General features: G+C 37.0%; 1 protein-coding gene across 6 annotated transcripts in view; it reads left to right on the forward strand.

Annotated features, from left to right (window-relative positions):
• The window catches only part of ckn (CRK like proto-oncogene, adaptor protein), a 50,310-nt gene that overhangs the window by 3,535 nt on the left and 24,039 nt on the right, over positions 1-22,736 (forward strand). For 5 of the 6 annotated variants that reach the window (XM_070109296.1, XM_014233972.3, XM_014233977.3 and 2 more), the window contains exon 3: positions 22,369-22,691. In XM_070109296.1, the coding sequence (XP_069965397.1) occupies positions 22,451-22,691 (241 nt within the window). In that variant the 5' untranslated portion in view covers positions 22,369-22,450. Of the gene's footprint in view, positions 1-684; positions 1,283-22,368; positions 22,692-22,736 lie in introns of those variants that run through there. The other variant, XM_014233976.3, reaches the window with a different exon arrangement.

Here is a 22,736-nt window from a genome sequence, read left to right on the forward strand (position 1 = left end):
CGAAGAGAAAGTTGTGTTGTCTTCTGGTACGGAGATAGGGAGGTCTTTTATGTCTGTTGATTACGTTTAATTTTGGATTTAGTACCAGCCCATATTTGGTTCACTCGTAATCACTGTCGTTTAAAATCTTGAATGGCTAGGCGCACACACACACTCACATGCCGACATAATTGGTCCACGATGCCGGTTACTCGCAAAACCTTTGATACCTACGATTGCATTTATGTACATACATATGTATATATGTACATATGCCTGTACTAGGTAGATAGATACACACAATCACCGCCTAAGCTTGCACAGTAGGCGGCCGCCAACGAACTTCTGAGCTGCTGCCTGCTCCTGCCCATAACTAGCATGGGTTGTTCGGGGAGAGTATTTGCGAAGTCGGTGTGTTCCAGCGTATGCGCGAACTCACTAAAGGCTCTCCGGTTTCAGCTTACGCTCTCATTTCTCAATATTCAGGCTCCAACACAGCTAACTCCTGGGACTAATGCCTGTATGTCTTGCAAAAACAGAAAATAATTTTCACTGCTGAGTGCATTTGTCAGCTGCTTGACTCTTTTTGTTGTTTTTGCTGTTTCATCTTATTGTTGTTGTTTTACTTTTCCTTGCGAATATCCACTTCAAGCTGGGATACCTACTCTACGCTGTACGAGCAACTGAAGTCAGTTTCAGTTCAACGGAGTGCACTCGCACAATTCGGTACAAGTTGCGGTTTGTGCAGCAGAAAATTATTAACGAAAATACCCAAAATGACCACACATACATACATACACGTACAGTATACCGAGAGTCATACCATTTACTCCAACTGCCTTGACAGACTGACTAAAGTGTTGGCCGAAAAAATGTGAAGCGATGTGAGGGAAAGATGTGTAAGCTACAATATTAAAGCGTGTAACGGTGAAATTCACGTAAAATAAAATAAAGTGTTAAAAAACAACAACAACCTACACGCATCCAGCTTTAATGCTGCGTATCTGCAGTAGGCGAAAAAAGTTTCGTTGAAAAATCAATGCAAATCAAATTTCATACTCGTATATCAAATTGTGCATGCGAATAAGTGTAAGAAACATAGATGGTAGTGAAAAAAAATAATGATTAAGCAAAGCAGAGGAAAAGTTTAAGTAAAAAATTGAAGTTTGTGAAAGTTAAATGCAGCACATAGTACATGTACCTTTAAAATTACATTTTATGTGTAGATCCACAATATAACAACAACAAAATTACATATCCATATAATCAGTGAAACTGGCAAAAAAAATCAGCAGTGAAAATGGTAATTTTTCACAAATTTTGTATATCATTTACCGCAAATGAATTTTGGGGCACATTTATATACCATATATTTGCTGTATATACCATATAGTGTGTATGTATGTTTACAGTGCTGTATCGGTATGCGTAATTGGCGTAACTATACGCAAAAGTACTTCGGCGGCATATCTAAATCGTGCCGCTACTATGCTCGTATTTTTTCCTGCTACAACCGAAGGGTTCTAGGAGGAGCGAGTGGTGTTGCAGAATATAGAGATTTCTACATTTTGTGTTTGCAATTGAAATTATAATTTTAATGCAAGTTTTAAACTACGTTTTTTTTTTTTTAATTTTTATAATGGGTGGACAATTTTAATTTTGCAATATTGTCTTCAGTTTTGTGAAATGCGAAATTGACGCAAAGAAATCGAGTATTATATAGCCACAGTACATTTAATGGGAAAGGTATTGTAATTTTTAATCTGTCATATCTATTGAAGCAACATATGTATATATGTACATACATATGCATCTCATACGTTGCGGGTGTATAATTGGATGGACTCATACGGTTCGCCTTTGGATCGTGTAAACTGACGGAATTCAGTATGCGATTACAATTCTTAGAGTATCGGACGCTAAAAAATCGAAATAAAATACTCAAATGTTATCAACCTCCCCGAGTATGTTGAAATTGTGTTGAAATATTCCTTTAAAAATATTACATTGACATCCACTTCATAGAAAAAGCTTCAAATAAGTATCAGTAGTTAAGAATTAGCTCAGCTACAATGGCATACATATATTATTATATTATTTTAAAGTAGTTTATGATAACCTTTGCCTTCAGAAACTTGTTTGGTTTGCCCCTAAGGGGCTGCAAGTGCTCAGAAAACTGTATCCGTAATGTCCCGTAAGAGATTACCAGTGTTCGCCACTCAGGTTTTCGGTGGTCATACTCGTATGCAGATATTTCAAAAACTTTTGGAATCTCATAACGAGCATTACATATATTTTTCAAAAAATGTACCTTCTCGTTAACAAAATGAGTTGACACTTACAAATCTGATTGTTTTGACAGCTATCAAATTACAACCCTGCGGTTTTCGAAACTCGAATTATATAACCCTGTATAAGTACATAGAGTAAGAAATTAAAGAAAGCTGTATGTAGCAAAGCAGACAGACCACTGACTCCAACTGAAACCACACACACTAAATAATATGTGCCAAATGCCATACCGAGTGATGGGTCGCAAAGCGGTGGGGCATATGTAGGGTGTCCGTATGCAATTTATACACACACACATAAGTGTAATGGAGTTAGTGGCCGTGCGTGGCTTACAGTGTGCCATTGTGCGAAGGATGTGGCTGCTGGATCCAAGCCTAGTCGTCGTTTTGTTGTTGACAATGTAGAGCAGCCCAACATGTAGCTGCCAGAAGAGGCAATAACTGCATGCACAACTGTGTGTGAGTGTGCTGAAGAAGTTGCACTTCATCGGCGACACGCATTCTGCGCGTGAAGTTTGTGTACTTGCAACATGACTCCTGCAGCCCATGGCATGCTACATGTGTAACTAAATGTTTGCTTTATAGGAGCTTGTATTTGACTGGAAACAATAGTGGTGTGACGCAGTGCGACACGCATATTCTGGAAGACATAATCGTACACTAACCGATAAACATGGCTGACGCGCTTAGTGCTCAAACAAACAACGCCTACCTACCAATATTCACTATAGCTCATTGGTGTTTTTTTCCAATTTCTTTTTTGTTTGCCTTTGTTTTTGTTTCATTATTATTATTATTTTCCTTCTAACTTTCCTCTTGTTAGACAGTTGGTACTTAAACGGGCGTCTTACGCAAATCTTTTGTTGCCTCTGCTCCTGCCAAGTTGATGTGCGTGCCTGACAGCTACTGTTTCTGTTACTTGGCAAAGCATTTTGTTGTTGTTTTATATCTTAGCTGACGGTATTTTATATACTTTGCACATTTTCAAAAGTCTGCTTGCGCATAACTCCCTTGCATCAGGCAGCGGTCAGTTACTTCTCAGCCGCGCTCATGAATATAAATATTAAACAGACTAAAAATTTAAACTGGGCGTGTTTCTCATATGCATACACCCATTTTGGGATATGATTACTGCTCCGGCCAGAAAAGACATCGTAATTTAGTTTGATGGCTTAATATTTGCATACAATATAAATTTGAATATTCTTGTATACTACCACGCCCATTTTTTGTAAAGTAATTTTTTTCTGCAAATAAAGATGAGAAAGCATGAAATTCAGAAATATAAAATACGAAATAGTATGGAGAAGCCTACAGTCGTCTTGGCAGCAATGAAAGAAAAGCTAATGCTGATAAAAAGTGATTCCACTTCGAAATTATAAAACTAAATAAGACTCAAATAAGTACGATTAATGATCAAGAGCCTTGGAGATTCTACTTAGATTCGGTGCGGATATTTTAGTTTTTGGCTTAAATATTTTTCAAAAAAGACATGCCTATAATATTTGGTCTATTAGTAATCCACCAAAGTCTTTTAAAAAGTCATCATCCTCTGTGATAATGCCTGTACACCGTATTATATGGGAAGTCCTACTCATTACCTATTATATTTCGGTCGTTCCAAACAAGGTGACCAGATTTTTGGTAGACTATGTGATCTTGAAGACTTTCGCATATCAGAACCCAAAAAATTGTCGTTAAGACTATTCTAGAACTCTATATACTCATAAAGGCAATTCTCACAGCCTTAAGAGATATTTTACTACCCTAAACTAATTTAACATAACCTCAAACGAGATTCACAAAATCTATAAGAAATATTCAATATTTGTTTTGATTTTATTTATTCTTGCCATAGTTTCTTTAGCCAAATCTAAATTGTAAAAATATATTCACTAGTATTTTATTTAAATTCTATCTCTTCTCAAATTTTGGAGCGAAGTATCCCGTTTGCCAAACTACTATCCATTCATACATATCCATTATATACATATGTATACTTTCTGCATCACTGCTTATCCATTAACTCGTTCACACCAACTCCTGCTTGCTGCAATGGGTACTCTCGCATATTTACACTCAGAATGTAAAAAAGTTGCGGGTCCAAAAAAAAAATCCAAACGCCCGCTTGTTTGTACGCGTATTGTTTCCACGAAACAGCGACTTGCAGTTGCCCGTCCATTTTAGCCACAACGACATTACAAGTAAATCCAAACCGAACGCTGGCCATAAAACAGCTTATGCCCACAAAGCCCACTAGCTGGCGTGCCCATCTTCGATAATCAAACGCGGTTTGCTTGTGTGCATCTTAGTGTTTGTCTTGCGCTTGCGCGTCTTGCTCGACTCCTACAGCCGTTGGGCAAGCTGACAAAGATTCGGTCTTTTGATCATGACAGTTGGCTGACACTCCAAACACATCCACAACGTCAGCCAGTTGGGTTGATACCAACGGCCAATGTACAAGTACACAGGAAACTGTTGGCCTGTTTGGCCATAATAAATACAACGACAATGATAATAATAATAAAAGCGGAGCAGAGCGGTACAAGATTCGAAAAGGCAAGTTCGTCCAACCAGTCCGCCAGCTATAAAAGCGTTCATGCATAGTTAGCTCCAGCAGCGTCGCCTTTGTTGGCACAGGCGAGTCAAATGTTTGATATGTAACTGCTTTAGCGCTTTGAGCTCAATGCTGTGATCGGTAAATAACGCGCTGTTGGAGATCCACCAAATGCCATATGCGCAGACGCTCAACCAAAGGAAAATGAGTGATAAAAAAGTGGCGTATAACAGCAACTAAACTGGTTTGGCGCTGTCCATTTTGTTCTTTTTTTCTGCTCATTTTTTTGTTGTTTCATTCTCGAGTTTTGTTTGTTCAGTCTTCTTTGTTTGTTTTGCTGTAAATTATACGACTTTTCGATACCGTGTGCCACACATTCGTACAACCCGTAACAGCCAGCACCACTTCAGTCGGCAGACCTTACCTTTTATCGACTTGTTGCCTCGCCTTACTTTGCCTTACCTGTACTTATAATTTGCTGCCGCTACACTAGGTTCTTGTCGTCGTTCTTATTATTACAATATTGTATATTATTATTGTTGTTATTGTTATTATTATTCGTTCGCTTGTCAATTGTTGTCCCTATAGCGTCAATCTGCTACGAATTTGGTTTTGACTAGGCGTGTCGCGTTGACATTTAAGCATTGCATTTATGCATTTCATTACCATTTTCGTAGCGAAACCCGAATTTTTATGTAAAACGTGCACACGCGTATACGCATACATATACTTGTATATTTGTAAGTGTGTTTGAGGCGTCACTTGTCCAGCGCTCGCTTCTTCTGCTTCGTGGTCTTCTCTAAGTTCTCGCATCCTGTCCCATGTTTGTTTATGTTTTGCATTCTCCCACCATTTTTGGTCGACATTTTATAATTTCTTGCTGGAAATTTATGCGTGTTCTATTTCCATATTTGGTCTAATTATGTTGTTGCTTTCGTGTTGGGTAGTAATTGTCTGAACCGTAATTTATGTATTTGTATAAAATAAATTTTAACTGCATTGTTTGACACTTTAAAGTTGTTGTTGTTTTTATTATCATTGTTGCAGTGTTTTGAGGCTGTTGAACTTTTCACTTTAATTTGTTGTTGTTTAAATTTTGGTTCTGTGTTTGTTCCTATTTTAAATTTTGCTTTACTTGCTATTGTTGCTTCACCTCACCATTTTTATAATCTCGCAACATGTTGCTACAGAGTATAATAGTTTTGTTCATCTAACGGTCGGTTCTTTGTATCACCTAAAACTATTCGAGATATATCTTGATAAAACTTGCTATATGTTGGACCACTGTCACTCCCACAAAACGCTGTTAAATCTATTGTATAAATTGCCATAAGTGCCTAAGAAGTAAATTAAGAACTGAACAGAAGTTTTTTAAGTGGGCGTGGTACCGCCCCTAAATAGTTTACTGTACATATAATCCAAACCGCTGAAGCATAGTCAACCAATCAGGAACTATCCGACCAATTTCAACCAAGTTCGGTATGTGAGGTTACCCAACCATTTCTATTATAAATTCAATCAATCAATCAATATATGGGGGTAAAAATGTTCACAAGAAGTGCCCTTAAGATATGTATTTAATCTTATGCACAAAAATTAGTCGGACTATAAGGACTCAAACACCAAATATCTGTCCCCCAGTGCACTTATCTGACTTTTTACCGAACATATCGGTCAATCTGTGAGTTCTAGTATTGAAATTCGAGGAGAATATTTTTGTGATAACAGCATGGTCTTATGCAAAAACGGGTAAAATCGGGTTAATACCTCCCTCAGCCCCCATATACCTAATGTAAATATTTTAAAACTTCCAGTTCACTTCTCTTGGTCAATATGTAAGAAATTTTACTGAAAAAAATCTATTGCTAATTACAGTGTATCTTCTTGACTGTGATTGTAAATAATGAATGCATCAATTCCTACTTTAAATTAAAGTATATACGAAAATCTCATATATTACTTAATTTTGCAAGAGTATAAAATGTCAGACTTAGCTCTTCTTTCTTCTTGTTTAAAGTTATTTTAGTTGTGCGCATTGTGGTTGTTTTTGTTGCTTATTATCTTACTTGTTGCTTTCTTTATAATATGGTTGATTTCCAAAGTTTTTCTTGTTTTTGCCTATTTGCAACCATCAAAAAACCATATCCACATATTTTACGCGGTTGTCATTATCGTAGCACCCTTTGACCCGGCTATAACCCTACATCATTCCAGCATTGTCAAACCGACTGCTGCTAAGAGGTTAAGATGCCGCATTACGCTCTCATGGTGCTTTATATTCCATTTTTGTGGTTTCTTTGTAGAAGCTTTGATAACAATGTTATCAATGCGGGGGAAATAAATTTTTTTTCGGAACCGCTCACAAATTTTTGTATATTCGGAACCTTCTACCTGCTATCGGTGATATTACGTTGGACAGAAGTTGAAAGGTGCAATGGAGAGATATTGTAAAGATTTCAATCAGTAGCCACTAATACAGTTTTGTAAAAGGACTTTTCATATAAGAAATACTTTCGGCAACTTAACATTGTTAAATGTCGAACACAATTATAAAATGTTATTACTGTCGACTGGCCGTTTACCGATAACGGTGTGTATTCCTTTACTTTAAGTAATTTATATTACATATCATTTACAACGGTCTTGCTTGGAAGATACTCACTGCTAACGCACAGATTATCAGGATTATTACATCTTTAAAAGTCACTGTTTAATTCAAATTTAAATACTTATACATATATATAGTTTGGTATATATTTTCTACTACTTACCCACTTTATAACACGTCTGAGAAGTTCCTTTTTTTAATGAAATTGTGAACGCATAATTTGCCGTGCCTAAATGTATGCTTACCTGATTAGCAGTAAAGCTTAATAATGAAATTATTTACTGCATATACATACAATATAGTAACTCTGCTTTGAATTCTTGATCTCTAGTTTCCTTGCCCTTCCTCAAATATTATAGCAACAAATTGCCCCGAATGTGTCGCAACACCAGAAGTATTTTGTCAATTTTTTCCATCGGAAAATTTAAAACACTTAAGACAATTTCTTTTTCAATTTACCCCATTTACTGTAAATATGTGTATACACATACATACATATACTACTTAACTATATATGTACCCATTCTTTACTTACACTCACCCAGAGAGTTATGATACTCGAATGTAGAACGAAAATAATTTAATCTAATTTATACTTTAAGTAAATACAATAAAGTGAGCACTTATTCCCTATCATTATACATACATACCTATACATATGTTTATTTGCTGACAGGCGTAGGGATCCAATATTCCTATATATGTATAAGATAGTAAAAATTGGAGTACATGCATATAAATAATATTCTACCCCATACATACTAACAAACTTATATTTTTGTGTCAAGATATTATTTGTCTGTATATGTCTATATGTATGTTAGCAATCAATTGTTGATTTCAAAGAAAATGCAGAATAATTGAATTGAAGTTAGTTGATTTGTAGTTGAATTGAAGCTGGCAAGACCCTGGCAGGCAACAAGTATTCCGACGAACTAGGGCTGTTGGAAAGGTCATTGATTTTTTCAGAGAAGAAGAGCATTATATTTTCTCAATATTTCAGTGTATCTTTAACTAGACAGATTTTACTTTCGTTCCGGTGTGACCCAAACCAAACCCAGCACTCTGATGAATTCCAAGAACTTGGTGGGCGCTATTAAGGTGATGTGATCCCTATGCAGATATATAAATCCAAGGGCCTTAAACCTGCGTCTACAGATTGCTGTGAAAACTAGAATCAGATGCTTAGGAGAGGTTATGCCTATGTTAGACAGGTGCTTCTTGAGCTTGCGATGCCCAGTGTAGAATTACTTGTTAGATTGTAACCCCTTATTAGCAGCTGTGCTTGGCGCATACCTGTTGCTTGCTGCCAATATATATCTCTGCCCACTCTCCTTCGTGCGGAGCAGCTCCTTTATAGAATGGGACCCCACCGCAGGGTTCTGGTCCCACTATCCTCGAAGCAGCAGCAGAGCGGATAAGTTCGTCCGCCAGCTCATTGCCGGCTACGCCTTTCTACTCCCTTAAAAGCATGTAATATCAAGTAGCCATCTACAAGAAAGTAGAATTGGCGCGAGGCAACGACTGAGGGCTTATAAGAAATAGTGATCAATGAAGTATACTGCGATTATGCTCAAGTTTATACTTACTCGAAGACCCATAACTGAATTTAGTGAACTTGTTCCTACGGAACGAAATTGACAATGCAGGATCCACTTAGTATTTTCAACAACTTCCTAGTTTTTTTTTTGTATGGGATCTTTGTATTTGTAAAGAAAAGAAGACTTGATAAATTAAAGAAAATCTTTTGTGTATGGAAATGTATGTATGTGGAAATGTAAAGTGCTTTAAGCTATTTGTGGACCTTTCAAACTGCCCTCATTCAAACAGCGGGAGTAAAAGCGATACCAAATGGAATTAGTGCCAGTAACAAGCGTCGTCGTCGGCTGCAGCTGAGTAGAAGATGCGTTTCAGGAAGCATTTATCTGCGCCCGCTGATATGATTGTTGCTGACTGTTAATTTTTTCTTCATTATTTCTCTTACTACTTGTTGCTGACTTGCTGAGTGCGGGTATTTTTTTTGCTGTTTTGTTATTGTTTTTATTTTTTGCTTTTGTGTATTTTTTGTTGTTGTTGTTGTACTAGTATATTGTATTCTTTATATTAGTTTGCTGCCTTTTGTTTTTGCACTTGTTTTATTGAATTGCGCGTGTGAGCTTGTCATCCTCCACTTCACAAGCTGTGATGTTGCTGATTGTTTTGATGCTTGCAACAATCATCATGATTATATTGCTGTTGATGTTAGCTGATGGTTATGTACTTTGTAATGATCATTGAAGTACTCGAATTGACGCTCTTGTAGAGCACTTGAGCACTTATTTATGGGCGAGTATGAACCTGGCTGGGGGCGCAAATTTGGGTATGCAGTTGCGCTGCAAAAATTATTCTTATGTACACATGCCCCACTTATAATTTGCAACTCATTTCCTGCAAGCTCTCATTTCATTTCAATCAATGCCAACAAATATTGATGAAAACTATAAAGGCTCGTATTTAATTATGTTTTCTTCTCAATATAGAGTTATTTAGGTAAGAATATACCTGTCAGTTCAATTCGATTCTGTTCTGCCTTTCCATTCAATCTCCCTATTTGGAAAAGTAATAAAATAAATGAGTTTAAGGGCCGTTAAAGGACATATATTTCCCATAAAATATACCTTTTTTTTATTAATTTAAAAGTTTTTAGTAGAAACTGCAATGGATCAGTTTGATGTCTCATAAAATGGTACGTATAGACAATTTTACCATACCCTATAGTTTGAGCTCAGAGTGTTTTTCAGAAGCAGAAGTCTTCACGCAATCGCCAAGCTTAGTTAACGAATCAACTCACATATCTCTTATCCGTGTTGCCAATCAAAGAAAAAAAAACAGAAACGTGAGAGAGAGAAACAGCTAAATACCTTCCGGATGGAAAAGATAATACCTTATTCAATCAATTAGACGTTTTCAAAATCACGTAAAACAAGCTCCTACAGGAAGCTGGAATGAAGCTTTTACGGACCTCTTAATCGTACTGGCGAGACGAATATTTTCAAAAACCTAACGAGTTATCTATGTTCTAGGCAACCTCCATAAATCCAGTTCACGATCTTAAACAATATAAACAAAAGTTCTTCCATATCTAAAAGGTGAAAGCACCAGTAATTTTTGTAAGTACGTACACCGAAAACCTTCGTGACTCCATCTTTGAAATAAAAAATCCGTTAAAGTATTCTCTATATTCCTTATCAGAACTTGATAAACGTTATGAGAAGTAGAGCTAACAGCACTTTGTAAGAAAAATCCAGTTTTGCGTGACATTTCAGAGATAAAACTGCGGGCTATGCCCATCTAACGATTTCGATCTTCTGTAAACTATGTAATGCTACTTCATGATCAGACGTGCTTTTCGAATCTTCACGATATTTCTGAAATTCTATATTGAATTCAAACCATGTCCTTATTCCTACTTTGGTTTTCATACATCAGTTATGATAAGTCCAAAGGTGAACGTACAATGCCATCACTTAAACTTCAATCGCAAACCCAAACCCAAAATATAACCGCACAAGCCATTATGCACTTCACCGCACTCTTGTTGCTGATGTAGACACTGATTTGATTTAAAATTGCAAAAAAGTGGTAAAAAACACAATAGCAGCCTACGCCGCTCACCCAGTGCAAATATGTATGTATATGTGGGTATAGGATTTTAGTTCTGGTGGAAACGCGCTTCAAAGGCACGAAACTGTCGTCAACAACAATCAATACACATAACAATGCACCGCCGTTCGTCATCATCATTACAGCAGCAGCCACAGCACCCGTGGAAGTGGAGGCATAATACATATGTTAGTTAGTCGCTTGGTTACTGGGTTGACTTAGTGGGTTCATTGGTTCAATTCGGCCTGCTAGCATCCCTTTCGCCCTAGTACCCAATAACATACATACCAATACATGCTTACATTCATATATACATACACATACAACTAAATATGCTTTTGTGACACACAACGCCTGCCGGTTGCTGACTACCGAGTACCGAGTACCGGCTAAATATATGCAATCAGTTGAACATAACGAGTTGTTGCGCTTGCCGGGAGTTGTTGCTGTCATATGTGTGATTTTGTGCCTTGGCTCACTACCACATACATATATGTTTGTATGGGAGGGTGTGTACTGCTGATTGTATATTATTATCCTTTTCGGAAAATTTTGCCAACCATAAACAAGCCGAGCCGGTGGCGGCGGCAACAGCGCACATGCCAACCACATGTGGGATCAACGAATGATACGCTACATAAACACAAAAAACCAAACAAAAAAATTAATGTGTGTATAAACAATGAACTCGTAGATGTACTCGCTGGCTGCCTAACAAACTGGGTTGACTGACTGTGTGCCGCTCGTCGCCCAGCGTGAACGAAAAAGTGGTCAGGAAACAATGCACTATTTTGATTACTCACCCATTTGGGTACTGCCACCGTCACTATTGCCGCCACTGCCATGTGGCCGCGCTTATCAGTTGGCACCAACAGCAACAAGCCACCGAAACAACCGACCCACTACTATCTATTGGCATGTGTATGTACATATGTATGTAAGCCGCTGAGTCACGGGTGTGCGCGGGCCACCCTTTCTTTAAAGTTCACTCATTCATGGACTCGTAAGTAGACCCGCGCAGCTGTTTCTACGACACACACACATCTACATAGATGCATTGATGTGCAGGAAAGGACTGTACTGCTTTAGTAAAACGAGAGCTAAGTACAAAAGGAAGTACGGAAAAGTCGTTAATTGATTGTATATTGGAGTTGGGACAATGGACCAGAAGTCTCTTTCAACAGGGAGAAACTTAATTAGTTTATAATATAGGTTTTGAAATGAGAATTTCTGTTTTATAGTTTTTCCGAAATGATGGGTTTAGAACAGTTAGTTGATATATGCCGGCACCAAGATTTAGTTATTAGCTCTTCTTTATTCAAACTAGAATATTTAATGCAAAACGATATTTACAAATCACTGCTTTTGATTCGACAGTTGCTTTGGCTATTTAACATAGTTGTTAAATATTCTAATCTAACCAAAGCCAAAAAGGTCTTGACTAATAATTAGACGTTAATTCTCCAGTCATGAACAAGTCAGTAAGAGTATTATCGAATGGTTCATAAATTTTGGATAGACTAACTATAAATTTCGATTGTTAACTACTTAAATATTCACCTAGCGTTACACCGTGTTCCGACCAAAAATTTAAAGTGATTAGATAACATTTAATATATTCACTAATCTAGTCTGTCCTCACTGCCTTTGGTTATTTATAAAACAGCTGTTTTTGACATTAAAAAATTCACATCGTTTAATATTTATTGAAAAAAAATCTTCTAATGTCGTATTTTGTTATAAAAGTCGTCTTGTTTTAAATATTTTCCATTTAAAGAAAATAATGGACGCGTTTTCTATTTGGGAAGTCGATTGCCTGGTGAATTCAGATGCATTGCTTTTATTTGTTTGTTTACATTACTTTGTGTCTAAATCAGCTGTGATAATTTTTCAATTGACAAACAGATGGCGCTGAATCAGAGTCGCACAAAGAGATTTCGAGTAGATTATCTTTAAATATCCTCGGTGACGAGATTAACAATTGTCATTTTTGTATGGCGAAATCTTGCTAAATCTTGTAGATTAGTGAGATAATCTACTCAACAGCCAAAATCTCGTGATTAAGTGTCGGCCGGAACATGCTATTAGCTCCTTCATATGTGTTGCCTTTAAGGAACGATTTTCAAGTCGAATGTTTAAGAATTGAATTATAGGTATTGGTAATCAATCAGATTTCTAATGCATTGAATCCATTGTAGAACAAAGCTATATTAAATGGTATTTTGTACAAGTTTTGAGAGATTGACAAATTTAGATACCGCAGGATAATATGATCACATTTTTGTCCAATTAAAAACGACATTGAAGTCGATACAAAGTTGGTGGACGCCTGTACATTCTTATAGGGTACTCTGCCTTCAACCCTGCCATCTAAGGGTAATTTTATCAGTTAGAAATTTTGTATCGGCTAAATTTGACTTGCAGTTTAATCTTTATGACGGCTGAGCCTAATCCTTTAAGCTACACGTTCCAAAGAATATTTCATATATTATTAAGTTAATTTACATCTTTTAATTTAATTAGTGCAGATTCAACTTTAATCTTCGAACAGGTCTCTCCAATCCAAAGCGATGGGATATTGAGGTTCTATCCGAAGACCGAGCTGCGGTATCAATATAAATTATGTCGCCGAATGTCAATCGTCGAAACTTCTTTCTCATGCCTTTGCACATTCGTTACGGTCCTAAAGCTCGTCCTCATTTTGAGGCCATCCTCCTCTCTTCTGTTTAATATTGCATAAAATTAATTAAGAAAAATCAATTAAAACTACGCCCGAAGTGTTGTTCTAATAAAGATAATTTTTTTTTTGACTTACTCTCCCTTTGTATTGACACACAAAAGCGATTAAATCTTTGCATTTTATTTATGTGTCCGCGCTATAAAATTTAACACTTTGCTAAATGGCAGCCATAGTTATAGTCGTATATGTATATATACATATTTATACATGTACATATACGTATGTGTCCGCGTGTGAATGTATGTCTATATATGTTTATATGTATGTATTGATGCATATTTTGTTTGTGTATAAAACTCATTAACCATTGCTGACATCAGCAGTTGTACTGCAATTTAATGCACTGCTGTCCAACAACAACAATTCCAACAACAGCAATCACTGTAGAGAGAAAAAAGTCTTGTGCTGTGACAACAAATTTTACAGAAATCGTAAATGAGAAAGAATCCCTTCAGCTGCGGCGTCCTTTTCTTGGCACAACTCTATTATATATGTTTATGTATGTATACATAAATATATCTATAAATATATATAATATATAGATATGTGCATATGTAAGTAGTAAAGCATACTTCATCATCATCATCGTTTTCTTATTTTTCCAACTGCCAAGCAGAAAAGCCGGTTCAACAACATTACAACTCATGTTTTAGTTGCACCCCCTTATATGTCTGTATGTATATACAATATATGGTGTACTATACAGAGTTACTACCAAGTTAATGTTATACAAACTGACTTTGTTGTTATTGCATATTTGTTTGTGTACTAAATGTATTTCTGTTTGTGTTGGGTGTAATGCCGACGGCATTGGACGCAACACCAACTACAATACCACATCAATTCACTATATGCATACATATATATATGTATGTATGTATGTACTACCACCCATCACCCAATGCCCAGCAGCTCGCTAACATCAACCGCTAAACTATTTTATATGATGCAGCACTATGTACCAAGCCCACCAACCCACATCGCCCCAACCCGCAACCCAGCTGAATGCCAGTAAACGACAAGGCAATATGCAGCATAATACCATAATTCATGCCACAACATAAAAATCTGTATTTAGTAGCCGGGTAAATAAATTTTTGTTTGTGGGGATGTGTGAACGACTAGTTCCTTTCTCTATGCTTGGGGTCAAAGTGTCTCGGTCTAATATGGCATTTGACTGAGTGTAAAGATACATTGGCGAGAAAAATATGTATGAAGATATGTACTCGCATGGGAATGGTCACTCCACTACTATAGTCTATCTATACTTATATTATATGTATATATATAAGTACATACTGCCTTGACAGTTTTTTTCGAACAAACTTCTGTTCTAGTTTCAGTCCACAAATAAAGATTTACTCGTTTTAAGGGGTATTCTAGAGGTTCGCAATTCGCGCGTGTTTCGCAATTGTTAAAAAGTAAGTAATTTTTATTTTCACTATCAATTGTTGCCACCCTGAACAGGGTATACGAGCTGAGTCGATTGTGCCATATCCGTGTATATACGCGATCTAGTCCCTCAGTTTTTGAGATATAATTCTGAAATTTTGCACACGTCCTTTCCTCCTCAAGAAGCTGCCGACCACTATAGGTGTCATACAGATTGATCAATCAAAATCAAGTCCTTGTATGAAAAGCTTTTATATTCGCACAATTTGGCATGGATTATTTTCCAAAGCAACATCACAATCTCCGAATCAATTGTTTGTAGCAAACTGACCGATTAAAATTAAGTCCTTAAATAAAAAACATTTTTATCTAACAAGATATATTCACGAAATTTGTCGACGTTATTGCCTAAGGCAGCGCTACAATCTCCGATTAAATAACTATAGCACATAGCAGCCATAGATTACAAGCAAGATAAAGACCTTTTTCGTTATTAAGTAACCTTAATTCAACTTGAACGTTGCTTATATCAAACAACGTGTCTAGAAATAACAATTAAACCGGTTTTCATTGGATCCAAACCGTTGGCTAGTTACCTTGTCAGATTTAGTTATATAAGTACATATAGTCACTACATGTATCTGTGAAGGGTATTTTAGCTTTGATCAGGGCAAGTTAAAAAAATGCATATTCCAAATATGCATATTTTTAAATAAGAACTTTCATATTTTGTTAGTCATGCTCCCAATTATTTTCTCACGACTACAACACAGGTTCGGCCCACTATAGGCTTCGAGCTTTGCCTACATGGCTTCGTTCCTGTCCTGTTCCCGTTGGCTTTGGCGTATTGGTTGCTTCGTTCAGTTTGTTTATGCAAACTTTTGCATGACAGACACTTTTGTATTGTTACGCCTATTGTGTTATTGTATGATGTTTTCTTTTTTACTGTTGCATTTCGTAGCGTTATCTTCACTGTCAGCCCCGGCTGCCTAATTGCGCAACACTGGCCATTATTGTGATTTTGCTTCTGTTACACGTACTCTTTTTTTGTTGGTTGCTGTTAGTGTATTGTTAGGCAGTTATTATTCTAATTTTGTTATTTGTTGTTGCAGCTTTATTACAGATATTTGAGCGATTTTAGCCAACGGCATTGAACCACCAGGCACGTCATAAAATAGAATTCTTTAAAAATGTCCTTTGTGTGCGACGTCTAAAATGGCGTCATCATTTGCTCTGTTTAGCATCCAAGTTGAGAAGCTAAAACAGCATCAAAATAATTGTAAATATAATCGTATACCTTGACTGTAAATTACGATCGTTCTAACGGAACTTACGCTACTAAATAAAGTCTGTTTTCTCTCACGACTCTCTTAGCACTGTTTTTTCTTTCACTCAATCTGGCCAAATTTTTCTAGCTTACCCTAGCATCAGTCATTTCCTCTTTCTTCTTTTCCACCTTCACCCTTTTGTGTTACACCTTTTCTGCGGCATATACTTTTTCTCCAACTAGTCCAACTAAAACATTATTACTCTAGTTTTCATACTTACTCATATCCTTTTACTATTTTACTACCATTATCCTTGTTCCGACCGGTGTTTCACTTCCAACGTTGATTTCTTGTATGTTCGAAGTGAATTTCCGTTTTTATACATTCCTTTGGTCCCGTATATATTATTGTGGCTTTGCTACTTTACTGCTTTGCTCGTTTTTCATATTTTTATCATGTTTTCCTTTCGGTATTTCCCGTTTTTTACTGCTCCATATGTACGTCTGTACCGGCGCATGTAGTTGCGGCTGTTCTCTTTTTGTTGCAATCATTGCTTAGCCTTCCTGCGTCGTTTTTTGCACCTACTCACTCGTTCATTCTTCTCGCATTTCAAACTCCTTGTTTTTTTAACTTTTGCAGCTCCTTTTCATTGTGTCTTACCCGGCTGTTGCTCCTTGCTGAGTTGCCATTTATTTCTTATTGCATTTCTCTAGAGCTTCACCACCATTTCATCGTTTCGTCTGCGTCCAGGTGCTCCAGTTATTTTCCGTTCACCTGTCGCTCTCACTTCCTTTGCTTGATTGTGTTGCGAATTCATCACTGCCGGTTTGTGGATTCAACGCGAGTTGGGTCGTGTTACCACAAGTGGCAAAAAATTTAACATTTCTACACTAAATGAGAGCAATTTTAAGTTCGAGACCTTTAGTTGTTTTATATTTAATTATATTAACTGAAGGAAATATAAATAATCGGAATTCAAGGCTAATTCTCGAACAACATTCCAAAAGAAGACTTAAAAACTCAATCTCTATCGATTGATACGGAATTATAGGATGATCCATTTCAAGGTTTTCTACTTTTTTAAAGAAAAAAATAATGGGGAATGTTTATTATCATTCGAAATAATATTCATTGGCATTTATTTTTTGAAGATTATCTCTTTGAAATGTTGGCCGCGGCTACGTCTCAGTTGGTCCATCCTTTGAGTTCCATTTTCAAAGACTCGTTCGACTATTTTCGACTGGTGCTTGGCGAATGACACGAGTGATGTTATGCTCCAAGGCCTGAATCGAAGCGAAATTATCCGCATAAACTTTACATTTTGCATATCCCCACAGGAAAAAGTATAACGGCGATAACACACGATCTTGGTGGCCAATAGACCGGCCCAAAACGTAAAATCATCTGCCCCAAAAAGTGTTCTCTCAATAAATCGATTGACGGTTTCGTTCTCACCGGCATCATTTTTGAAGAAACCCACAAACCATACCAGTTGGTTGAGTTGCTGCCAATGCACCGAATCGACTCTCCACGGTCTTAGTGTACACTACGGTCGCTATATTTTCTTTATGTTGGACGTGGTCTATTTGGTAATTATCCAATAATGTATGCTGGGTCTCAAGATGGGTAATGGTTTTGCGAATAGAACGTTAATTTTCGTAATAAAGTTGAATGATTTGTAAACGTTGTTCAGGCTTAAGTCTTTCAATGATGAAATGCCAAACAATACTGAACAAAAATAAAATAACAGCTTAACACGACTCACGCGTGATCTGTCAAAAAAAGGCTATTGAAAAAATTACCCCTAGAACACCCGTTAATTTTATAATTTTTGTTAGCTTTTTATTTTTATCACCGTTGTGTCAAAATTCAGCGCTTTAATAAAGTGGTGGTGTTTTTGGTGCTACCAAATTCCCTATCATTCCAATCTTGAACGAAGCCGTTGTATATATACCATACCCTGTAAAATATGATATCGTTTAGTTTCAAACTTATACTTGCCGTATTTGAGAAATGTTCGTCAAAACAACTTAGAGAAGAGAGGCGGAAGAGCTTATAAGGCTCTCTTCGTAGTCCCTATCCGGTATGGAATTTAATAACCGCAACCAATTTCTTCAAAACGGATATTTTTTGTAAGAGTGCATCAAAAGTAGCCAAATTTGCAGAGCTTAGGAGTCTACTGGCACAGTATATTATGGCTATTATATCATGAAAAATCATGTTATATAAACTGTGGCATTTCGGCAGAGAATTTCAAATACCTTGGCGTATTTTCAACATGCAAAATTATTGATTTATTTGTGGTATTTGAAACGAAAGCTTGACAAAATATATGGATAAGATGAAACCTCAAATTGTCATTAGTTTGAACCTTTACTCTATATGTTTACATATATGCTATTCTATTTGCATTCCTTGAGCATTTGTGTTCTTTCAAAAAAAAGACTGCCCCATCTACTATTTTCAGCTTATGCATATTTTTATACCTTGAACAGGGTTAAGTTTTCCACGAAGTTTGTAACACCCAGAAGGAAATGTCAGACACCCTATAAAAAAAATATATGTATGGTATATGTATATATTTATATAAATGATCATTGCACATGAATTATTGTTCAAGAAATTTTGTAGACCTCATTGCTCTGGTAAATAGCTACCATACAAACTGAACAATCAAAATTAAGTTTCTGTACGAAAACATTTTTTAATTGTTCAGATGGAACCACTATAGCATAGCCGTCATACAAACTGACCCATGAAAATCAAGTTCTTGTATGGAATCTTTTGTATTTGTAAGTATATTCTAGCTTCGGTGCAACCGAAGTTTACGTTTTTTCTTGTTTTATTTTTTTTTTTTCAGTTACAGCTAACTTGCCACTTTCTACAAAGTGTTTATTGTATTCACTGCGTACCACCTGTCACTTGAAAATCGTATACAACAATAACATACACGTCACCAAAGTTCAATTTCAGCAGTTGTTTTCTCCAACTCTCTACCTTTTGTTCGAGCGGTCAATTTGTCATTGCAGTACAAATATTTGACAATTCTGATTTCTTTGACAATATGGTTGCATGGTTATCTATTTTATATGTGCATACACATCTACGTATGTACGATGCGTGTGCTTAATTATGTATTTATGCGCTTTCCACATTACTCGCATTTCGGAGAAAATTGTTGCTGACGCATTGATCATGAGGCATAAAATCAGTTGATTGAAATTTGTAGCAGTCGATTAGTGTTGGCATTTACGAGCAGATGAAATCGTAAAAAACCGGTACAATTTATTGTGCACTTAGTGACATACATATACCAACAAATATAAAAGCAATTTTTTTTACAGAAATACCTTTACTTATATAAATGAGTATAGGTAGTTTGTGGCTGTCTAATTCTCTCATTCTCCTTTATATGGTATTCTCTTACATTGTCGTGCGCTTGCGCTTCTCTCAATCTCTCTTCCATTGCTTTAGTTTTTTGTATTGTACTCTTTAATACATTGCTTTTGACAGCTTTGGTTGCAGCACAATTCTTGGCATCACATGTTCACCGTATCGCTCGCCCACGTGTGTCATGCTGTGCAGTGTTGCATTTGGAAATAAATTTCCACACCGAATTTTAATACTGCTTTCACAGCGTACGCCGCCAATCTGTTTGTACAAATTTGTGTGCTCTCTGTTCAGTATAAACATATTAATGTATGACACGCTTCGGTACCCCGGCATAAAAAACGCCGCCGGCATTGTCGCTAGACGTCGTGATTATGCATTCAAAAGTCATTTCCATATACACACGAGCCGTTGGCCAACATCGTGTCACACGTTCACTTGCTGTCGTTTGTACCGCAATATTAATTTGGGCGCAACGGCTATGAGACGACTACGTGATACATGATTCGTGATTGCATTCTCAGCATTACCAAGTGCATGCTATGCTCACAAAAGCGTCACGACGGCATTTGCGTGGCGCAATCAAGCAGTGGGCCATAAGCAAATTTGTTGCGGCTGTCCTCTCTAAATGTACGAATAGCAGTTGCTCCAGTTTATTTTCTTTGTTCGGTATTTATTTTTTTCCTATCCGCATATCAATTCCAGTAGGCAGAAAGGGGAGTTAGGATCAGCATACTTTTTCTAACCACAACAAAATATGCGTCCACCCTTTCAATGAACCTAAAATAACAACACGAAACGCATCTTGTGGCACTTTGTTGCAGTAGTTCACTCGTTCGTTTGCATTCGCCTACGCTTCTTGCCTCCGCTTATGTCAATCGGCAGCTTGTGTTCGCTAGTCGGCGTCATTCGTCGTGTTGGCAATATTATAACCGACTTTTGTTTGTGTTTTTGTGAATGAAATCGTAATATGACCTTTTGCAATTTTATTAATACGCACGCATACACTGTCAGCCCAACACCTGACACCCAGAAAACCGATGTTTTTCGTATTAAATATTCGTCAGCATGTCAACGTCATAGTCGTCGTCATCGTAAACGTAATTATAATTGGTCGTTCTACTACAAAACGATATAAATATGTAGGTATGATTCCGTTATTGCAGCGACGACCACTACGTTGGAGTATATTAACTTTACCCTCTCCACGTATACTCAGTACTCGCACTCGCTATAGAATTGCATTTTCGTAGAAAGAAAACATACCAGCCCGCCTACTCATCAAGTAGCCGCGCATTCAATGGACACGAAGCTCTTCCTTTCATTTTTTCTTTAAACTAAATTTTGTTTGGGAATTATCGTAGGCGATATCAAATTTCAGGACCGCACTCGAATGGCTGCTCTGATGCGCGGGCGTTTAATTTTGTTGTATAATATAAACTCTTTTTATTCACAGTCAATTATTTCCTGCTTTTGTTTTTAACCACGGCCTTTTATTCACCCCTAACTGGGCGAGGTGAATGTGTAGGCGTTTAGTGTGCTATTTGTTTTGCTGAAAGTGATTTCCTAAAATTTGTTTGTTATGGCTTTATTTCTCAAATTCAATCAGTAAATATTAAAATCAGTGGATTGATAACTGAAGCAACAAAGCGGATGCCGACCGCTATACTGTCTAAGAATTACTACAAATTTAAAAGAGGTTTTAATCACACGACTACCGATATAAAATATTACAGTCGTAAACTTTAACAAAGGCAGACATACGAAGTCGAATAATTGTCACTATACTATGGTAGGTTTTCCCATAATATTAGCCGTTTCGTTATAATGAAATTAAGAATGGTTTCACTCACTGAACCACCGGCCGAAAGTGTTGCTTTCGGTAAGCAGGTCCTGCAACAAGTTCACGACGAACTCATTTCGATTCGGAAATGATATGTTAGTTTTGTTATATAATATTTAAAGCTACGCTGAAATGGGAAAAGCTTTAACATTTCATCCAGATTTTCTTGATACATCTATATTCATAGCGATTACTTTTAGTACGCTGTATGGAACTTTAAATATGTTATTCAGATGAGTTCTCCTTTCGTTGATTTGTGAAATAGACTTTCTCCGGTTGGTGTTTCCAGTTCTATGCTCAGTTTATAGCTTTAGACAAATTAGCCCTCAGCCAGATGTTTTCTACACTTTTGGGTCCTTCCCGCTCTAAATTTTAGTCAAAATTCCTCACAGTGATATCATGCCAATTTCAACAAACACAATTTCTTCTACGCCATAAATAGCATTGCTTCCAATCTCCTACTTCCAGAAAAAATGTACTCAACAATAGAGCAATTAAAATTGGCAAAAGTGTCTGTGTAACTAATGTTAGTCACTTTACATTCTAAAAACACCTTTCCAACAGATGTTTCTTCCTCAGTCAAATGCCATTTTAATCAAAACATTGAAGATACTCACTAACACTATTATCTTCACTTCCTTTCCCTCTCTCTTCACAGAATCCACTACAGTTAAAACGCGTACGCATTATAGCATCCAGCTGGTTTCAGCCGTACGCCATACGGTGTTGTTGTCATTGCAATGCATCGGTCATTGAAGCCGCACGCACAAGCTAAAAAGGTACCACCACCTGCGCTACCCGGAGATCCCGCACCGCAACAACAGCAAATACCATTATACCGTTTAGGTGGCAGTATTTCGAGTGCAGCCGGCAAACAGCTGGATGATGGCATCATAATGAGTAGCATGGTATCATCGCCATCTTTGGAGGAGGGCGGTTTCAATTTGCCACGTGAGCCATCGGTAGCATTGCGTATGAAAGGTGCGTATGCAGCATGTACGCGTGCGTATGAGTGCTTGCTAGGCT

The sequence above is a fragment of the Bactrocera oleae genome, chromosome 4 (assembly GCF_042242935.1).
Source record: "Bactrocera oleae isolate idBacOlea1 chromosome 4, idBacOlea1, whole genome shotgun sequence".
Lineage (NCBI taxonomy): Eukaryota > Metazoa > Arthropoda > Insecta > Diptera > Tephritidae > Bactrocera > Bactrocera oleae.